We start from the raw sequence: 14,654 nt of genomic DNA on the forward strand, positions 1-14,654 counted from the left end.
GGCATCACGTGCAGCCTGGTGCCGGAGGGCTTTACTGTACAAACAGGAGAAGCGGCGCAAGTGAAATTAGACACTGCGCCGGACAACATGTGATAATCTATAAATGTTTTAAATCAGGTTGGGTCTGGATTAGCAAGCAGGCGGGTCCGGATCCAGACCACGGTTTGCTAATCCGTGACCCCTGCTCTATACCTTTAATCAAGGTCATTGGGTTGGTGGGGCGGCGCCCTAGCAACCTCTATTGATCAGCCGCCACTGGTTCTGGAACCACCTGAGAACCAGAGGCCAGTGAAGCACACCTGTGAGTCAGCAGGTGGAAAGATGTCATCGAGAGAACTGGTCAGCAATTCAACCCTTTGCCCCTCATCCTATAAAATCTCACATTTTGACCACATCTGGTATGAGCTGCGGGACAAAACCAGAGACATGTGATAATAAGCAGGGGGGACTGAGTTTGAAGTCATTCAGGCTATGCCAAGAAGGAAAATCTGGGGAATCCACCAAAGTAGAGCCTGCTGAGAGAACTTTATGGAACTTGTAAAAACCTGGACATTAATACTAAAATAACCAGATAGACCTGTTTTATCCAAAAGCTTAGAGGTGCTCACATTGATCACATCACAAGGATCAGAGAGAATGCTCAGCATTGGTCCCGGATTTCTCCCTCCAGATGCATGGAGGAAGAAATCCTGAACCATAAGGAAACAAAGCTGCTAAAAACTCCTCTAAAGGGGAGAAAACCAGCTTCTTATCAAAATATTGTCAATTGAACGATGGAGGAAGGGATTCATCTTGATCCAGAAGTTCCAGAAAAATTAAAATCCTCTTGTTTATAATGCCACTTGGCTAAATTAAGTTAATTTTTAGACCTTAAGAGGAACATACTGCTTTGAAGCCAAACACAAAAAGAAAATATACTCAGATTCATTTATGAAAAATATATATTTCTTGATTCTGACAAGAACATATACAATTCTCTTAAATACAGAATTATTTACAACAGCAAAAAAATTAAATAGGAAAACTGTCGTCTGGTTGATATGTACACATTGCATTGTTTTCTTTTTTTTAAATTAGCACATGACTGCACATTAAAAAGGCATCTTTTTGGTTTCAAATGGAGTATTTAAAAAGGCATAATAAAAAGACCCCTGTTGAGTCCTTAACTGGCACACTGAAGACATAAAATCCCCACAGCTGTTTGCACTGAAACATGTTCACGGTCTAATGCTCTTACTGTAGCAGGTAAACATATAAAAGCAGCATAATGGCAAGTTAGCTAGAAAAACTGGAATGTCCACTGGAAGAAAAACGGAGCAATGTATTCTTGACGGAACTTTTTATCACATTGTCAACATATTCTTAGATTATTTTTTTTGAGTTCAGACTATAAAGTCTAGATAAGCTGAAAAAGTAGCAGGAAGGAGACCAGAATAATTTCAAGGTCGAAGCTTTCATGTCTCGATGGGATTAGCAGGCAGGAAAGAAAAGACCGACCTGATAGAAGTCAGTCAGATCCAGTTTAATTCCACTATTTGACATCCTTTAGCTGCTTTTCTTAACAAGGCACCTCTGTTTGGACGCGGATTATGAGCTCAATGTTTCCAATGCAAGATAACCGAATCCAGAAGATAGGAACAAAGTGAAGTCTTCTGAAAATAACATATATATATAGATTTGGGACTTGTTATAAAGTCCCGATTGTTCCAACACAGTTTCAGTTCCTGCAACATCAGGCAGGTGAAGTGATTGATTGATTGTTCTTGTCAAACAGGACTTTTCAGATCGAAGAACAATTCATCTCTTCGTTCATTCTCAAGAAAGTGAAGAAAGTTAAATTAGGATTTATAAAGTATATATATATTAAAAAAAAAGATAAATAGTGCAAATGACGCGGAACATTCAGCTTTTCTTCTTCTCTCTCATTGTCATCCGAACATTGTCACTATCGAGGCAAAATAACAGTCTTTGTGGTGTTTGTTTGTTTCCATTGAGTAGCAGCAATAAATATTAAATAGAAACTTTTGTGTAGAATAGATCCTCTGGTTTTTCTGTCCGTGACAGAACAGTTTCAGGCCCTCCAGCGTGAAAGCCCCTCCGCTGGTGGTCTGAAAACTCAAAGTTATACCTGAGAACAAGACACAGAAACAGCAGTTAGTCATCAGCGTATAGGATTACTTCTTGATTCTCATTTATTCTAAATTCAAACATTATTTTGGGTTTCTGGAACACAACCTGTGCCAACAAAAAAATTATAAATGCTTTAAAAATTTTTTTTTTTTGTTTAAAAAATAAAAAGTAAAAAAAAAAAAAGAGCTAAAACTTACAGGACTCCTCTGAAACCTGACCCAAGGAAAAGAAATAGACCAGATTTACAACAGCAGGAAACTCTTTTTGGGGATAATTTGTATGTTCCCATTATGACAAATACAAACAACACACAAAAGTTATTACCATTTGGTAATAACCTTTGTTATTACCATAATAACATAATACGTATTTAAAAACTTTTCCTCCGTGTAAAACAATTGGATGCAACATACTATAACAGCTAAAAAACAGGAGCTGTGTTTACAAGTTTATTTAATTATTTTATATATCTTTCCTGGCAACTAAAGCTTTGCATACACCATATAGAATAAAAAAAAGAAAAAAAAACTAGATCCAAAGTCTTCATCTCAAGCCTAAATCTACATGCTTTTAATGTGAAGACAGTTTGGTCTTCTAAACGACGCAGCGATCTCAAACATTAGGAAGCCAAATTGAATCTACAAGAACCAAAGCTTTTTCTGAGCTCGAATTATTTCATTTATTTGCTAACATTTTCACTACAAATAAATAACAGGTGGCAAAGTTGTTCATTTTACACAAGTTTACTGTTACAAATGTTGTGGAAGATGATAAAAATAACAATGCTACACAATAAATTTTGCAGTGTTAAAGTAACACTTTAAGAGTTCAATTTAACACCAATCCGAGTGGGTTATGTCCAACTCTGAATTAGTGTTAAATTAAGTCTTTACATAGTGTTTATCTTACTCTAATTGTAGTTGTAATAACTCTAAAAGAGTCAATATACTTCAACACTCCATATTTACTGTGAATTTACTGTGTATGTTTACTGTGAAGTCCTAGTTTAAATAACTGGACAGAGGCTCTCATTTATCCCGTTATGGGTATTAGGATATATTAGCATATTTAGAGTTATTCATATTAGTCAAAATGACCCCATAGGAAAGATTTCTGTTAGATTCAGGTCATTTCCTATAAATGTGGTGAAATAGGGAAGGTTTTCATGCTATATTGTCAGTTTAAAGCTTTTTAGACTGTGGACCATTGGGTCAGGAGTAGATTAGCTTCCTGGGGTTTTGGAATAATGTCTAAAAAGCCACGATATAACCAAAGAAGTTGTGCAGATTTCATGACACACATATGATATTACTAGTATGGATGGGTAGTGTTATGGGCCTGATTGTATACCAGGGATGTTTGAAAGGTTTATGCTTTCAAAGAACATTACAGAACCAAAGTGAACTTTGAAGCAGACCTTCTGTTATTGTGGCACCAAAGCTCAGGTTAACTGCCTGTCAGGTTTGAGTCACAAACTCCCAATCAATTGGTAATTGCAGTTATAAAACAATAATAAGTATGCTGATTATTGTCAAATCAGCAGCATCCAAAGTCAAATGAGCATATATCTATATTTACTTTTTTAGACAATTCCTTATCCTTGATAAATCCACCCACACAAAGTCCTTTATCCAAACTAACTCCTAGGGTAGTGTCCATTTAGGAAAAAAAATGTGGATACTGGTGAAGTGGAAAAGAAACACAGAGTCACTGCGAGCACATCGTGGCCAGCCATCTATTGCACGTAAGGATCCAGGAAGGAAAAAAGAGGCGGGCATCTTTGGAACTAAAAAGTGAAAGTTAAAGACTTACCTGCAATGTCTAAAGACTTCGATAACATAATCATGCTGTTTTAACCACCTATAAAAGGTCTGTTAGATAAAGACATGCTATAAACCAGCCCAGCATACTGATCCTCCACACAAACACACAGGTTGTGTCACACTATCCTTGTGGGGACTTTTCATTAACCTCCATTCATATTGCATTTACTTCTATGGCCTAACCATTACTAACACATTCCTAACCCTAAACCTAACCTAAACTCACTTCCCATCTTAGTCCTAAACACTCAGAAAATTGTCCCCACTCAGTAACAAATACATATACATAGATATAAACACACACATATTATATCTATTTGAAGGGTTTTGGTTAAGGTGTTTGTATGAAAAATCTAAAATCAATAATGTGACGCCGAACCTTGAACCTTAGCAGCAAATTAACCCGCTGTCAATTTTATTATTCATCACTCTTAATCTGCCTTAAACAGCATAAAATCAATATAGTATACCCACATTAGAAGCTCTTTATCTAACCTTTATGGACACCTTGTCTCTTGTGTTGGCTCGGTTTATCAGTGGAAACTCATTACAAACATGATAAAAGGGCAACAATTGTTGCTTTTTGCCCTTAAAGGGATGTTAAAAGAAAAAAAAAAATGTTCTCATGAGCTTGAGATACTTTCCAGTAACATTAATGACTTCTAGATTCATTTTAAGACTTCTTCATAAACGAGATCAAAGTAATATATGAAAAGCAACAAAACAATGTCATTTTGTAAAGGCTCAAAGTATGAATATAGTCACTAAAGGTCGTATTTGTTCATTTTAATGAACATACTAGACCAACATACTCTTTTTTGTATTCATCCATTTCTTCGTAAGTAAGAAGACATTTAAAGCCATTTCCAACAACTAAAAAGCCTTCTAGCTATGCCTCACTTAAAAACAGGAGGTTAGTACCAAATTTGGTTGATAAGTCGTGAACTGTTCATTAGACAGTTTTATGATTAAAACGAATTGTTTGTAATTCCTTACAAAAACAACATTTACTTTTTAATATATATTTATGACAATTATAGATCTCTAAACTCTTTAAGGCAAATAAATAGAAAGGAGTGAGCATTTCTGTTGCAAAGTACGAGGACCAGGAGCTGTCAAAATAGAAATTAAAATCACAGAATTAGAAATCCAATTTGAAAAGCCTTTTTGAAAAGACTGAAAATGCAAGAAAATAGAAATGAAAAAAGGATTTACTTTTTGAATGTGTGATAAGGAAAGTTCATTATAATAAAATGAAAATAGATGGTTTTTAAATCTCAAGTTAGAAAAAAAAGTATTTGAAAATATCCAGTATCTAATACTGGATGAGACAAAAATCAACCTTTTTGTTATTTAATAATTAAACTCAAGATGTGCAAATATAAGACACTTTCCAGATGGGATTTTTTATTTTTTTCCTAAAGTCTGTGACTCATTATAGGTTGACTAAAGTGCATCTGTAATTTGCTGGTTTATTAGCTCTCCAAACTTCTGCATTCTGACAAATTTTTCTCCCGGTTTGCAAATTTGCAAACTTTCATTTAATAAATTAAAGTTCATGCTGCAGATTTTGCAGCAGGGAGGTTCAACAAAACTTGTCACTGCTTGTGGCTCGTAGGAGTATTGTTTTTATGGACTAAGAGTTTGGAGTTTAAAAGGTAACATGATTGCTCTCAGCTGAAACAACACATTCAGGTTAAAAAACAAAGTACAACTTTATTCCCTTTAAATACCTAGAAGGCTTTAATGCAGACAAATTGGAATATAATTAAAGTTGGAAGGGACCAACACTAATGCAGGGGCCAGAAGAAGACAACATCTGCTTTCCACATGCATCCAAAGTATGCCATCTAAATGAACAGGATTTCCAAGGCCTTGAATATATGTGGGAATGAGGGTTCAGAGTTCAAGATTTCACCTGAAGTCTATGGAAGGTGACGAGTGCCACAATTTAATAGTTAAATACCTTATGAAAAAATGTTTTTATAAATCATTACTATTATAAAACTGGACATAAATACAGAATTGATTCAAAAAATAAAAAAGTAATCCTATGGACCTCGGTTAAATACAGTTACTTTATTTTATGAAGTAAATGTAATTATTTGATGATTTAATAAACTAATGAAGCACACCACGGATTAACGTAAACTGTCACAGCTTGAATCAATTCATGGTGTGCCTCAGCCTGAGAACATGAAATAATTTATCAAATCACAAAGTAATTATATTCACTATATCTGTTAAATCTATATATTTAACTAAGGCCAATATAATTAATTATATATTTATGAAATGCATTCTGTATTTACCTCCAGTTTTAATAAATAAAAATAAAACATTTAAATAATTATTTAATAAGTTATTTATTTATTGAATTGTGCCACTTGTCAACTCCAATAGAAGGCATCGAATCGTAGTATTTTAATTTTAAAAAGCAAGATGAGACAATTTGATGCCTGCTTCCTTTCAGCCCTGCGGATGATGGTGAGAGGAGCTGAAAAGGTTGCTGGAGATTCCCTTCCCTCTTTCCAGGATCTCTGCAGGAACAAATACTCTGAACATTATAGGAGACCCTCACTTTCTTTGAACCGTCTGACTGCAAACATCCGGCAAACAGTAGCGAAACCAGCTGACATCTGCCCGAGCTGTGAACATACTGAACTAACTTTAACATGACCATATTTCTGCACTTTTTACTTGATCCATTTCTCTAATCTGCTGGAGATCTGTCCACTTGGTTTGTTTTTCATGCTTTTAAAAAATCAATGCATTGAAATGGATTAGTTGAAGAAGACCTTACTTGCTTCAATATTAAAATTTAATAATAAACAATTCTGTTACGTTTTTTCTATAGTGTAAAAAAAAAAAAAAAAAAAAATGAACCAAATTTTCCTGTGATGCAAGTACTTAGCAGCACAACTACCTGTGGTGGTAGGTTGTTAAACTTCTAACGTGAACGATTTCACTCAATATAAAAGATCAGCTACTGAAATGATCGACACTTTGAAATCTGTGTGGTTTTTATTTTGGAGCCAGGTTTTGTTCTGCACTTTGTCCTTAAAGAGCTAAGAGTAGATTGACAATGGCAGCCATGTTGGTAGAAACCTGCACATGTTGTAATGCTAGAAGATCACACCTTAAGACTAAAAACTTAAAGCAAGACAAAATGCCTTACTAATCATTGGTTTTTTTATCTGCATGCATGATATAATGCATGCAGATACCTTGATTTTGTGTCAAATCTACTTAAGATACGTTTTAATATCTATGAAAGAGTGCTCTACAAAGAATAACTTAAAATAAGTTAAATAATCTTAATAAGAAAGGGTCTTAAAACATCTAAAATCTGAACTTCTTAGAACAATATTCTTAATTCAAGTCAGTTTCACTTGGTTAGGAAATTCATTTTTGTAGTGTGAGGTAATCTAACTAAGATAAGGAACCGAGCTTTGCACTGCAAAAAACATCTAGATATAAGTTTTAACAATTCTTAAATTAAGTGTATTTACCCTTAATTTTAGCTGATATAATTAGTATTTTCCGCCTAAAAAAGATAATTAGATAATATGCACTTGAAATAAGACAAAGCATTTTTTTTCTTATATTAAATTGGCAAACTATGTCACTTATCTCCTCAATTCAAGAAAAAATGCACTTAATTAAATCAAAAATGACTCATTTAGATTTCCATTTTTTTTGCAGTGTGGGGTTTGAACTTGCTCTGAACCAGCTATTTCCCATTACTCCCATCACCTGAACTGGGAGGCTTCTATTAGGGAGCTGGGAGTGACTGGCCACTGAATGCATGATAAAACTCCTGGTTTTGTGCCTCACCTCTGTGGCAAACACATGCTGCTCCACAGGCTCAGGGATGAGGAATACTGGATGATAGAGACCGTCCTTTGCAAAACTGAGAGGTGGGATGATGATGGAGGAGTCGTGTTTCTGACTGTTGTGGGAGAAACAGAGGCTAGGTTCAGCAGTGGCAGCATTGACACCTTTTGAGAAACAAGCTTGAAGAAATACTTCACTCAAAGGGAAACAAACATGCTTCTACTTGCCTTCACAGAAGACAAACAGTGAGCTGAGAGAGAACAGGAAACACAAAGATAACCATCAAACCAACACACTGTCAAAGCCTTACGGGTCAAACTTGTTCTTCTCCAGGCGGTGCTCTTCTTTGGCAAGGTTACAGTCGGCCATTTTGTTTTTATACATGGACACGTTGTCACTGCCCTTCTCTGCCAGCGCTGCATCCTTGTTGGACACTTTATATGGACCTCCAGGGAGAAGAAAGGCCTCCTTCTCCTTCAAGCTGCAAAATTGAGTTCCCACTAAACACCCATTGTTGGGCCCACCCCCACCGATCACAGTGTTGCGGTTGTTCACAGTCTCAAGGTCGTTCTTGACAGACCTGGAGATGGCTGCTAGCTTCCTGCTACGGTGGAGTTGACGCAGGATGTGGACACCAGCACACATAAGCAGCATCAGAGTCACCAGACCAAAGGCGATGGCTGCAATCAGTGCGGGATTGGAGTCTTCGCCTTTAGGGGGTCTTTGAGTGGGAAAGCTGAGAAAGTACTCACAGCGTTCACCCATGAAGTCTAAAGGACACCTGCATAGGGGTCCGGTGAAGTGGGCGTAGCAGGTGCCCCCATTGCTGCAGGGGAAATCGTCGCATGGACTCGTGCGCACAGAGCAGTCCTTGCCCGAGAAGCCCAGAGTGCACCTACAGGTGAAGTCGTTGATGCCATCCACGCATGTGCCAGCATTGCGGCAGGGGTTGCTTGCACAGTCATCGATGTTGGTCTCGCAACGAGCACCGGTGAAGCCGGGCCGACACCGGCACATGAGTCTGTTACCAAGGTCCAGACACTGCGCACCTGCAGAGTGGAGGAGAAAAGCGGTTAGCCCGAAAAAACAGACCTCAACTGGCCTCTCATCATTTCTAGCAACTTGTCTAAGGTCCCATCAAAGGACAAAACTGAGACACAACCAGGTAAGCAAGGACTCAAAAACCTAAGGGCAATTCATAGGGGCCAGCTAAACACAAGAACAGGTAGGAGTGTCTACCTCCATGCCAAGACTTGAAACAGAGTCATTCTTGCTAAACCTCTTCATGTAGCTTTATTCTAAAAAAACAAATAAGGAATATAGTGGATTGGTGCAATTCCCCTTAATTAATCATAAAAAGAGGGGGAGAAGGGAGAATGGACGACTTCCGCTTTTCAGTTAAAATGGCTTGCAAGATTTGGGCTTTTAGAGATCACGAGAATATCACCGTAATGTGTACACATCTCTCATGTTTGTGAACACCATATATCGTTTCATATTTTAACACTGAATATTTGACACTCTGACACAATATTAACAAGTCCTCATCCAGCTTGTATATTGGTGTAGAGTAGATGTCTAATTTAATCCATCAATGTCTAAGCCAAAGCCAACAAAAGTGGGTACATCCCAAAGGGAAAAATGTTTGTTTTCCACTAGCCGAGACTGTAAGAAGACTGCCAACAACCTGAAACTGAGCTGTTGAACAGTTGCTAAGATCGTTCAGATGTTTAAGAGGACAGGGTCCAGTCAGATTAAGCTACAAATCGGTGTCCATTGCAGTTCAACCAGTACCAGCGTTTTCTAAAGACAACCAATGCCTTGCTAAAGAAACTGCAGATAAAAATGCTTGACTGGCACAATATGTCTCAAGATCTAAACCCTGTTGAGCATCTGTTGGATGTCCTCAAATGGTAGGTGGAGGAGCAGACGGCCTCTAACCTCCACCGACTCCATGATGTGGTCATGAAGGGGTGGAGGAGGATTCCAGCAGCAACCTGTAAAAGCTCTAGAAAACTCTAGATCCCCCCAAAAATGTAGGTAGAGACAGAAATGATGGTGTGTTTAATTATCTTTAGAGGACCACAGGTTTACAGTGTTATGCACTGAATACTTTATATTGAATCAACATGTCATACGGTCAGTGTGAAAACCTATTAGAAACATAATAAATAAGATCATAAGGAATTTAATTTCCCCAATTTCAATGAAACAATAAACTGTAGCTGAAAACAGCAATTACACAAAACTATAAACACACATATACACAAAGCTGGTAGAATCAAGTTTCATTTATGTAACTCCAACCAATCACTAAATGCAGTCAGAAAAACCAGGAAATAACGATTGATAAACTTGTTGTGTGTGAGTTTCTGTTGATACCACATATGTGGTTAACTTAAGGAAGTTACAATAATCAAACTAACAATAAAAAACTGAATTATAACCCCAGTACCAGCAGAATAGAAAATCCATAAAGCTCCTATTAGCTCCTATAAAGCAGGAAAACTTGTTCCAATAGACAACAGATCTGAAAGGATTTAAAGTGATTTCACCATGAAACAAAACACAAATAATTTTCATTCATATTTTCTAACCTGTCAAGATTTCTTGATTCGCTTATTGCGGAAACAGAGACAACTATGGTTCAAAAAGCAAAACAGTAAAGATCCCAACTTCTCTTTCATAGTTTTGCATCAATAATGCTATAATTTTTTTTGTGTGTGTGTGTGTATATATATATTTATATATATATATATATATATATATATATATATATATATATATATATATATATATATATATATATATATATATATATATATATATATATATATATATATATATATATATATATATATATATATATATATATCAATTCTGCAAAAAAAATATATATATACATTGATGTACTACATTTTTCAAACCTTCTATTTGCTAAACTTTAAAGACTTTATCCAGTTATTTGTTTGCAGAAGATCAAACAGGCCTGGCAGGTCTGGAAACAATATGCTGTGGCAGAAGATTCCCATTCTTTTTCGTTCCAGATGTCCTTTGGGAGGGGATAACTAAAAACATCCAGCAGCATGAGGCAAGGTGTCAACAACATGATGGTTTCTAATCCATCCAGACCTGAAGGAACTAATGCATGAAATGGAAAGGGGTTCAAAGGTCAAACCTTCAGCTGTCATCGAGGACTTTGCTCCTCTGTTTATCAGAGTTATCAGACTGGCTGTCAGGAAAGAAAGGCAGCATTAATCTGCAGCAGGTCCGACATGGCAGCAATGGGGAGGTCTCCCTAAGAGAATGCTGTTGTTATCAGACTGAAGCTGTGAAATCTGAATGGTATCTTCAGAGCAGAGAAAACACCAGAGTAAATCCAAGAGGCTCAAGGGAGTCTGACAGCAATTCACAACGATCCATCCAGAGTCAAGCAGATAGAACGGGAAGGAAACACTGTCTGCCCAGAGGCGGAGGCAACAACACAACAGATTCCACCCATCCTAACAGAAACACCTGAGCAGGTGTTTTCTATCATGTGCATGACCATCTAGAACATTTCAACAACAATAAACCTGTTCCAAACAAATTTAGTTGCAGATAATACATGGAGATTTGGTTTGGCTCCACCTGCAAGGCATCAAACATAAACAGGACAGAGATTTGTGATGATCTTCTGAAGATATTTGGGCCACCAAGATTGTTTACCACTAATAAAAAGCTGCAGCTGCATCATCATTTTAACCAAAATTCTACAGATTAATGTGGAGCTCGGAAACAGGGCTACATATTTGGCAATTCTCCACAACCAAGTTTGTCTTTAAGTGAGAGTTTACCTTAGGGCAGCGTGCTCTTACTGTGAATTGCTGTCAAAAAGGCTGAAAGCAGCTCCATATATGGAGGTTTCAGCTGCTGCGTTGCAACATCACAAGCCGAGCAGAACTGTAACCATTATTCTGCAATAGCTCGGAGCGGCTCGGTGAGGAGATGGGAATGACTGCAGATTGGAGATAAGCACACTAATGAAGTCCAGAGGGGAATGGGAGGTCCAGCAGGCTCCTCAGAGGAGACACTGCTCAGCGCAGCTAAAGATATACATGAAGACATGAAATTGTGATATTAGAGGAGACGCCTGAACCTGATTATTTGTCTCCTGCTGTGAAAGCCTGCAAATATCTGGAAAAACAAGCCCCATCTCTTCAGACCACATCCTGGAGCCAGTGATGGTTAAATGTTCCACCCCATGATATCCTGGGTTGGTTTAAATTTATGCAGAAATTGTTTTTCATAGCATTTAGCTGCATCAAAACCATCAGTCCTGTTCTGGTCGTTGTTTCAAAGGGATGTGGAATTTCATGGGAGCAGTAGGGGACACGTTACATTCCTCGATTCTCCCAGGAGCATCAAGGCATGAGACTAAAACACAAACAAGGCTATAAATGACTGATGGGGGGGGGGAGTGTTACTATAAAGAAATCCAGCACTAAAATAAATGTTATTTATGTTCTCATAGATGTCTCAGCAGTAAAGGGCAGAAGAATAACCCACTCTATGTAATTACAAGTAATGGCCGCTCTTTGGCGCATCAGGTCCCCGTCTATCACCAACAGTTTGCTTGTTCAGGCGCTTTAGTGAAACAGGCGTGTCTCTTGAGAAAGTGACAAGGAATAAAACAAAAAATCAACAAGAAAATGTGTAAATAAGCAACATTAAGGGGGAAAAAAAGCAAAATAAGCTAGCTATTTGCTGGCTACAACTAGACTAGCATCATTACAGAGCCCTGTTGAGCAAAATAAGCTAGATATTTGCTGGCTACAATGAGCCTAGCATCATTACAGAGTCCTGTTGAGCAAAATAAGCTAGCTATCTGCTGGCTACAACTAGCCTAGCATTATTACAGGGTCTGTGGGATTTTCTCTCTTTACCATTCCATAAAATAAAATAAACTTTGTTATATTTATAAAAATTGAAACACATTTTTGTCTACATAATGATCGCTATACAGTAAAACTGGTCTGCAGTTGTTTGTATAGGATTGTGGACAGCTGAAGGGAAACATTGAGGAGCCTGCCTGTATTAAACACCCAGTCAATATTAAGACAGCTCAGTTAGATTTTTATATTCAAATAGAATCACAGTAATTGAAAGAAATCTATAAATCTTGATCATTCTCATATGCAGGCTGAAGCAGCCAATACAGGAAGCAGCACATTTTACTGTCATTACAATACATGTATACATAAATGAAAAGTAAGTTCTCAGGGCCAGCATAAAAATAATCTGTCCTTTATTAAAGTCAAAGTGAAACCTAATGCAGTGATGTCCACAGGGAGAGGGTGGGGGTGGCCACCCCTCCTTTTGGCCAAATTGCTGAAAAATGTGTGTTGAAGTTTCGCCTCTAGAGTCCAAATGCATGTTTAAGTTCCCTCTACACGGGTTAGAACGCGCTATATTTGTCCTTGCCTTTCTTTTTCCCCCTGCTGTTCAAAAAGTCTGTGCACGCCACTGACCTATCCATCTATCTTCTCCTGCTTAGTCCTTGTCAAGTTCACAGTTGGCCCGGTGCCTATTTCTGGCAGTCTATGGGCGAGAGGCTGGTCAATTCGCCAGTCTGTAGCAGGGCAGCACAGAGACACACAACCATGCACACACACTCACACCTTATGATAATTAAGAGAAGCTAATTAACCTAACAGTCATGTGTTTGGGCTGTGAGAGGAAGCCGGAGTATCCGGAGAGAACCCACAGGGAGAACATGCAAACTCCATGCAGAAAGACCCCAGGCAAGGCATCAAACCCAGGAACTCCTTCTGCAATGCAGCAGTGCTACCCACTGCGCCACTGACTATAATGTGACTATATTTGAAAAATCCATGTGTACATAGATACGGCTAAGTTTTTTTTCTTCTTAATAGGATGGTATTATTTTTTGAGGATGGCATTTTTGCATTAAAAAGTTAATGTATAATTACATCCAAACATGAAGGATAACAGCTCCTTTCCCAGATTGTATCACTAATACCACAAATACTCTTAATTCCGATTGCTGTGTTTGTTTGTTTTTCTTTCTACAGTCACCACATGCTTGCTCAGGAGGAGGGATTGCTTCAAATTTAATGACTCAATAAAGAAAGCGGAGCAGTCTCGGGTGAATTTATGATGTAAATCGTTTTTTTATGATTATACTATATCTTAATTATATATTTGTATTTATGGATTAGATCAGATTGTTTTGGAAAGGGACTTCAGACAGCATATGACGGGAATTAGCATTGAACTTTAGATGATCCTTCAGTAGATAAACTGTTAAAGATTCAGAAAGAACGTTGCCAGTGTGGGCGAGGTTGGCCAGTAGGCCCCGCCCACCTTACAGCATCACATGTTAGGTCAAGCAGAGAAAGAGAAATACAAAACAGAATGATGGAAGAAACTAATCCTTTATGTGCCCAGCATGAGTTGCTGAGTGTATCTTTCTTCACACATCATATCTCTTTTTCCATCATTGTTCGTCCATCCATCCATCACGCGGTAGGGGGGTGACTATCTCCGGCGGTCTACAGGCGAGAGGCAGTCTACACCCTGACCAGGTCGCAGTCTGTCGCAGGGCAACAGAGAGACAAACAACCATGCACACAAACACTCACACCTAATGAAAATTTAGAGAAGCCAATTCACCTAACAGTCATATGTTTGGGCTGTGGAAGGAATCAGGAGTACCTGGAGAGGACCCATGCATGCTCAGGGAGAACATGCAAACTGCATGCAGAAAGACCCCAGGCGAGGAATCGAACCCAGAACCTTCTTGTTGCAGGTGTAACATCTGATAAACCTTCAGAAATGTTTTGCTGCACGATGCAGTTTAAA

The 14,654-nt window shown here is 37.9% G+C and overlaps 1 protein-coding gene across 1 annotated transcript in view; it reads right to left on the bottom strand.

The window, feature by feature from the left end:
* Positions 1-1,079: 1,079 nt before the first annotated feature.
* The window catches only part of LOC119791601 (delta-like protein C), a 46,156-nt gene continuing 32,581 nt past the window's right edge, over positions 1,080-14,654 (bottom strand). The window contains exons 8-10 of the mRNA XM_038297792.1: positions 8,101-8,839; positions 7,791-7,905; positions 1,080-2,128 (exon numbers count right to left, since the gene is read on the bottom strand). Of these exons, the coding sequence (XP_038153720.1) occupies positions 2,123-2,128; positions 7,791-7,905; positions 8,101-8,839 (860 nt within the window). The 3' untranslated portion in view covers positions 1,080-2,122. The remainder of the gene's footprint in view (positions 2,129-7,790; positions 7,906-8,100; positions 8,840-14,654) is intronic.

The sequence above is a fragment of the Cyprinodon tularosa genome, unplaced genomic scaffold (assembly GCF_016077235.1).
Source record: "Cyprinodon tularosa strain WSP-4 unplaced genomic scaffold, ASM1607723v1 ctg397, whole genome shotgun sequence".
Taxonomy (NCBI): domain Eukaryota; kingdom Metazoa; phylum Chordata; class Actinopteri; order Cyprinodontiformes; family Cyprinodontidae; genus Cyprinodon; species Cyprinodon tularosa.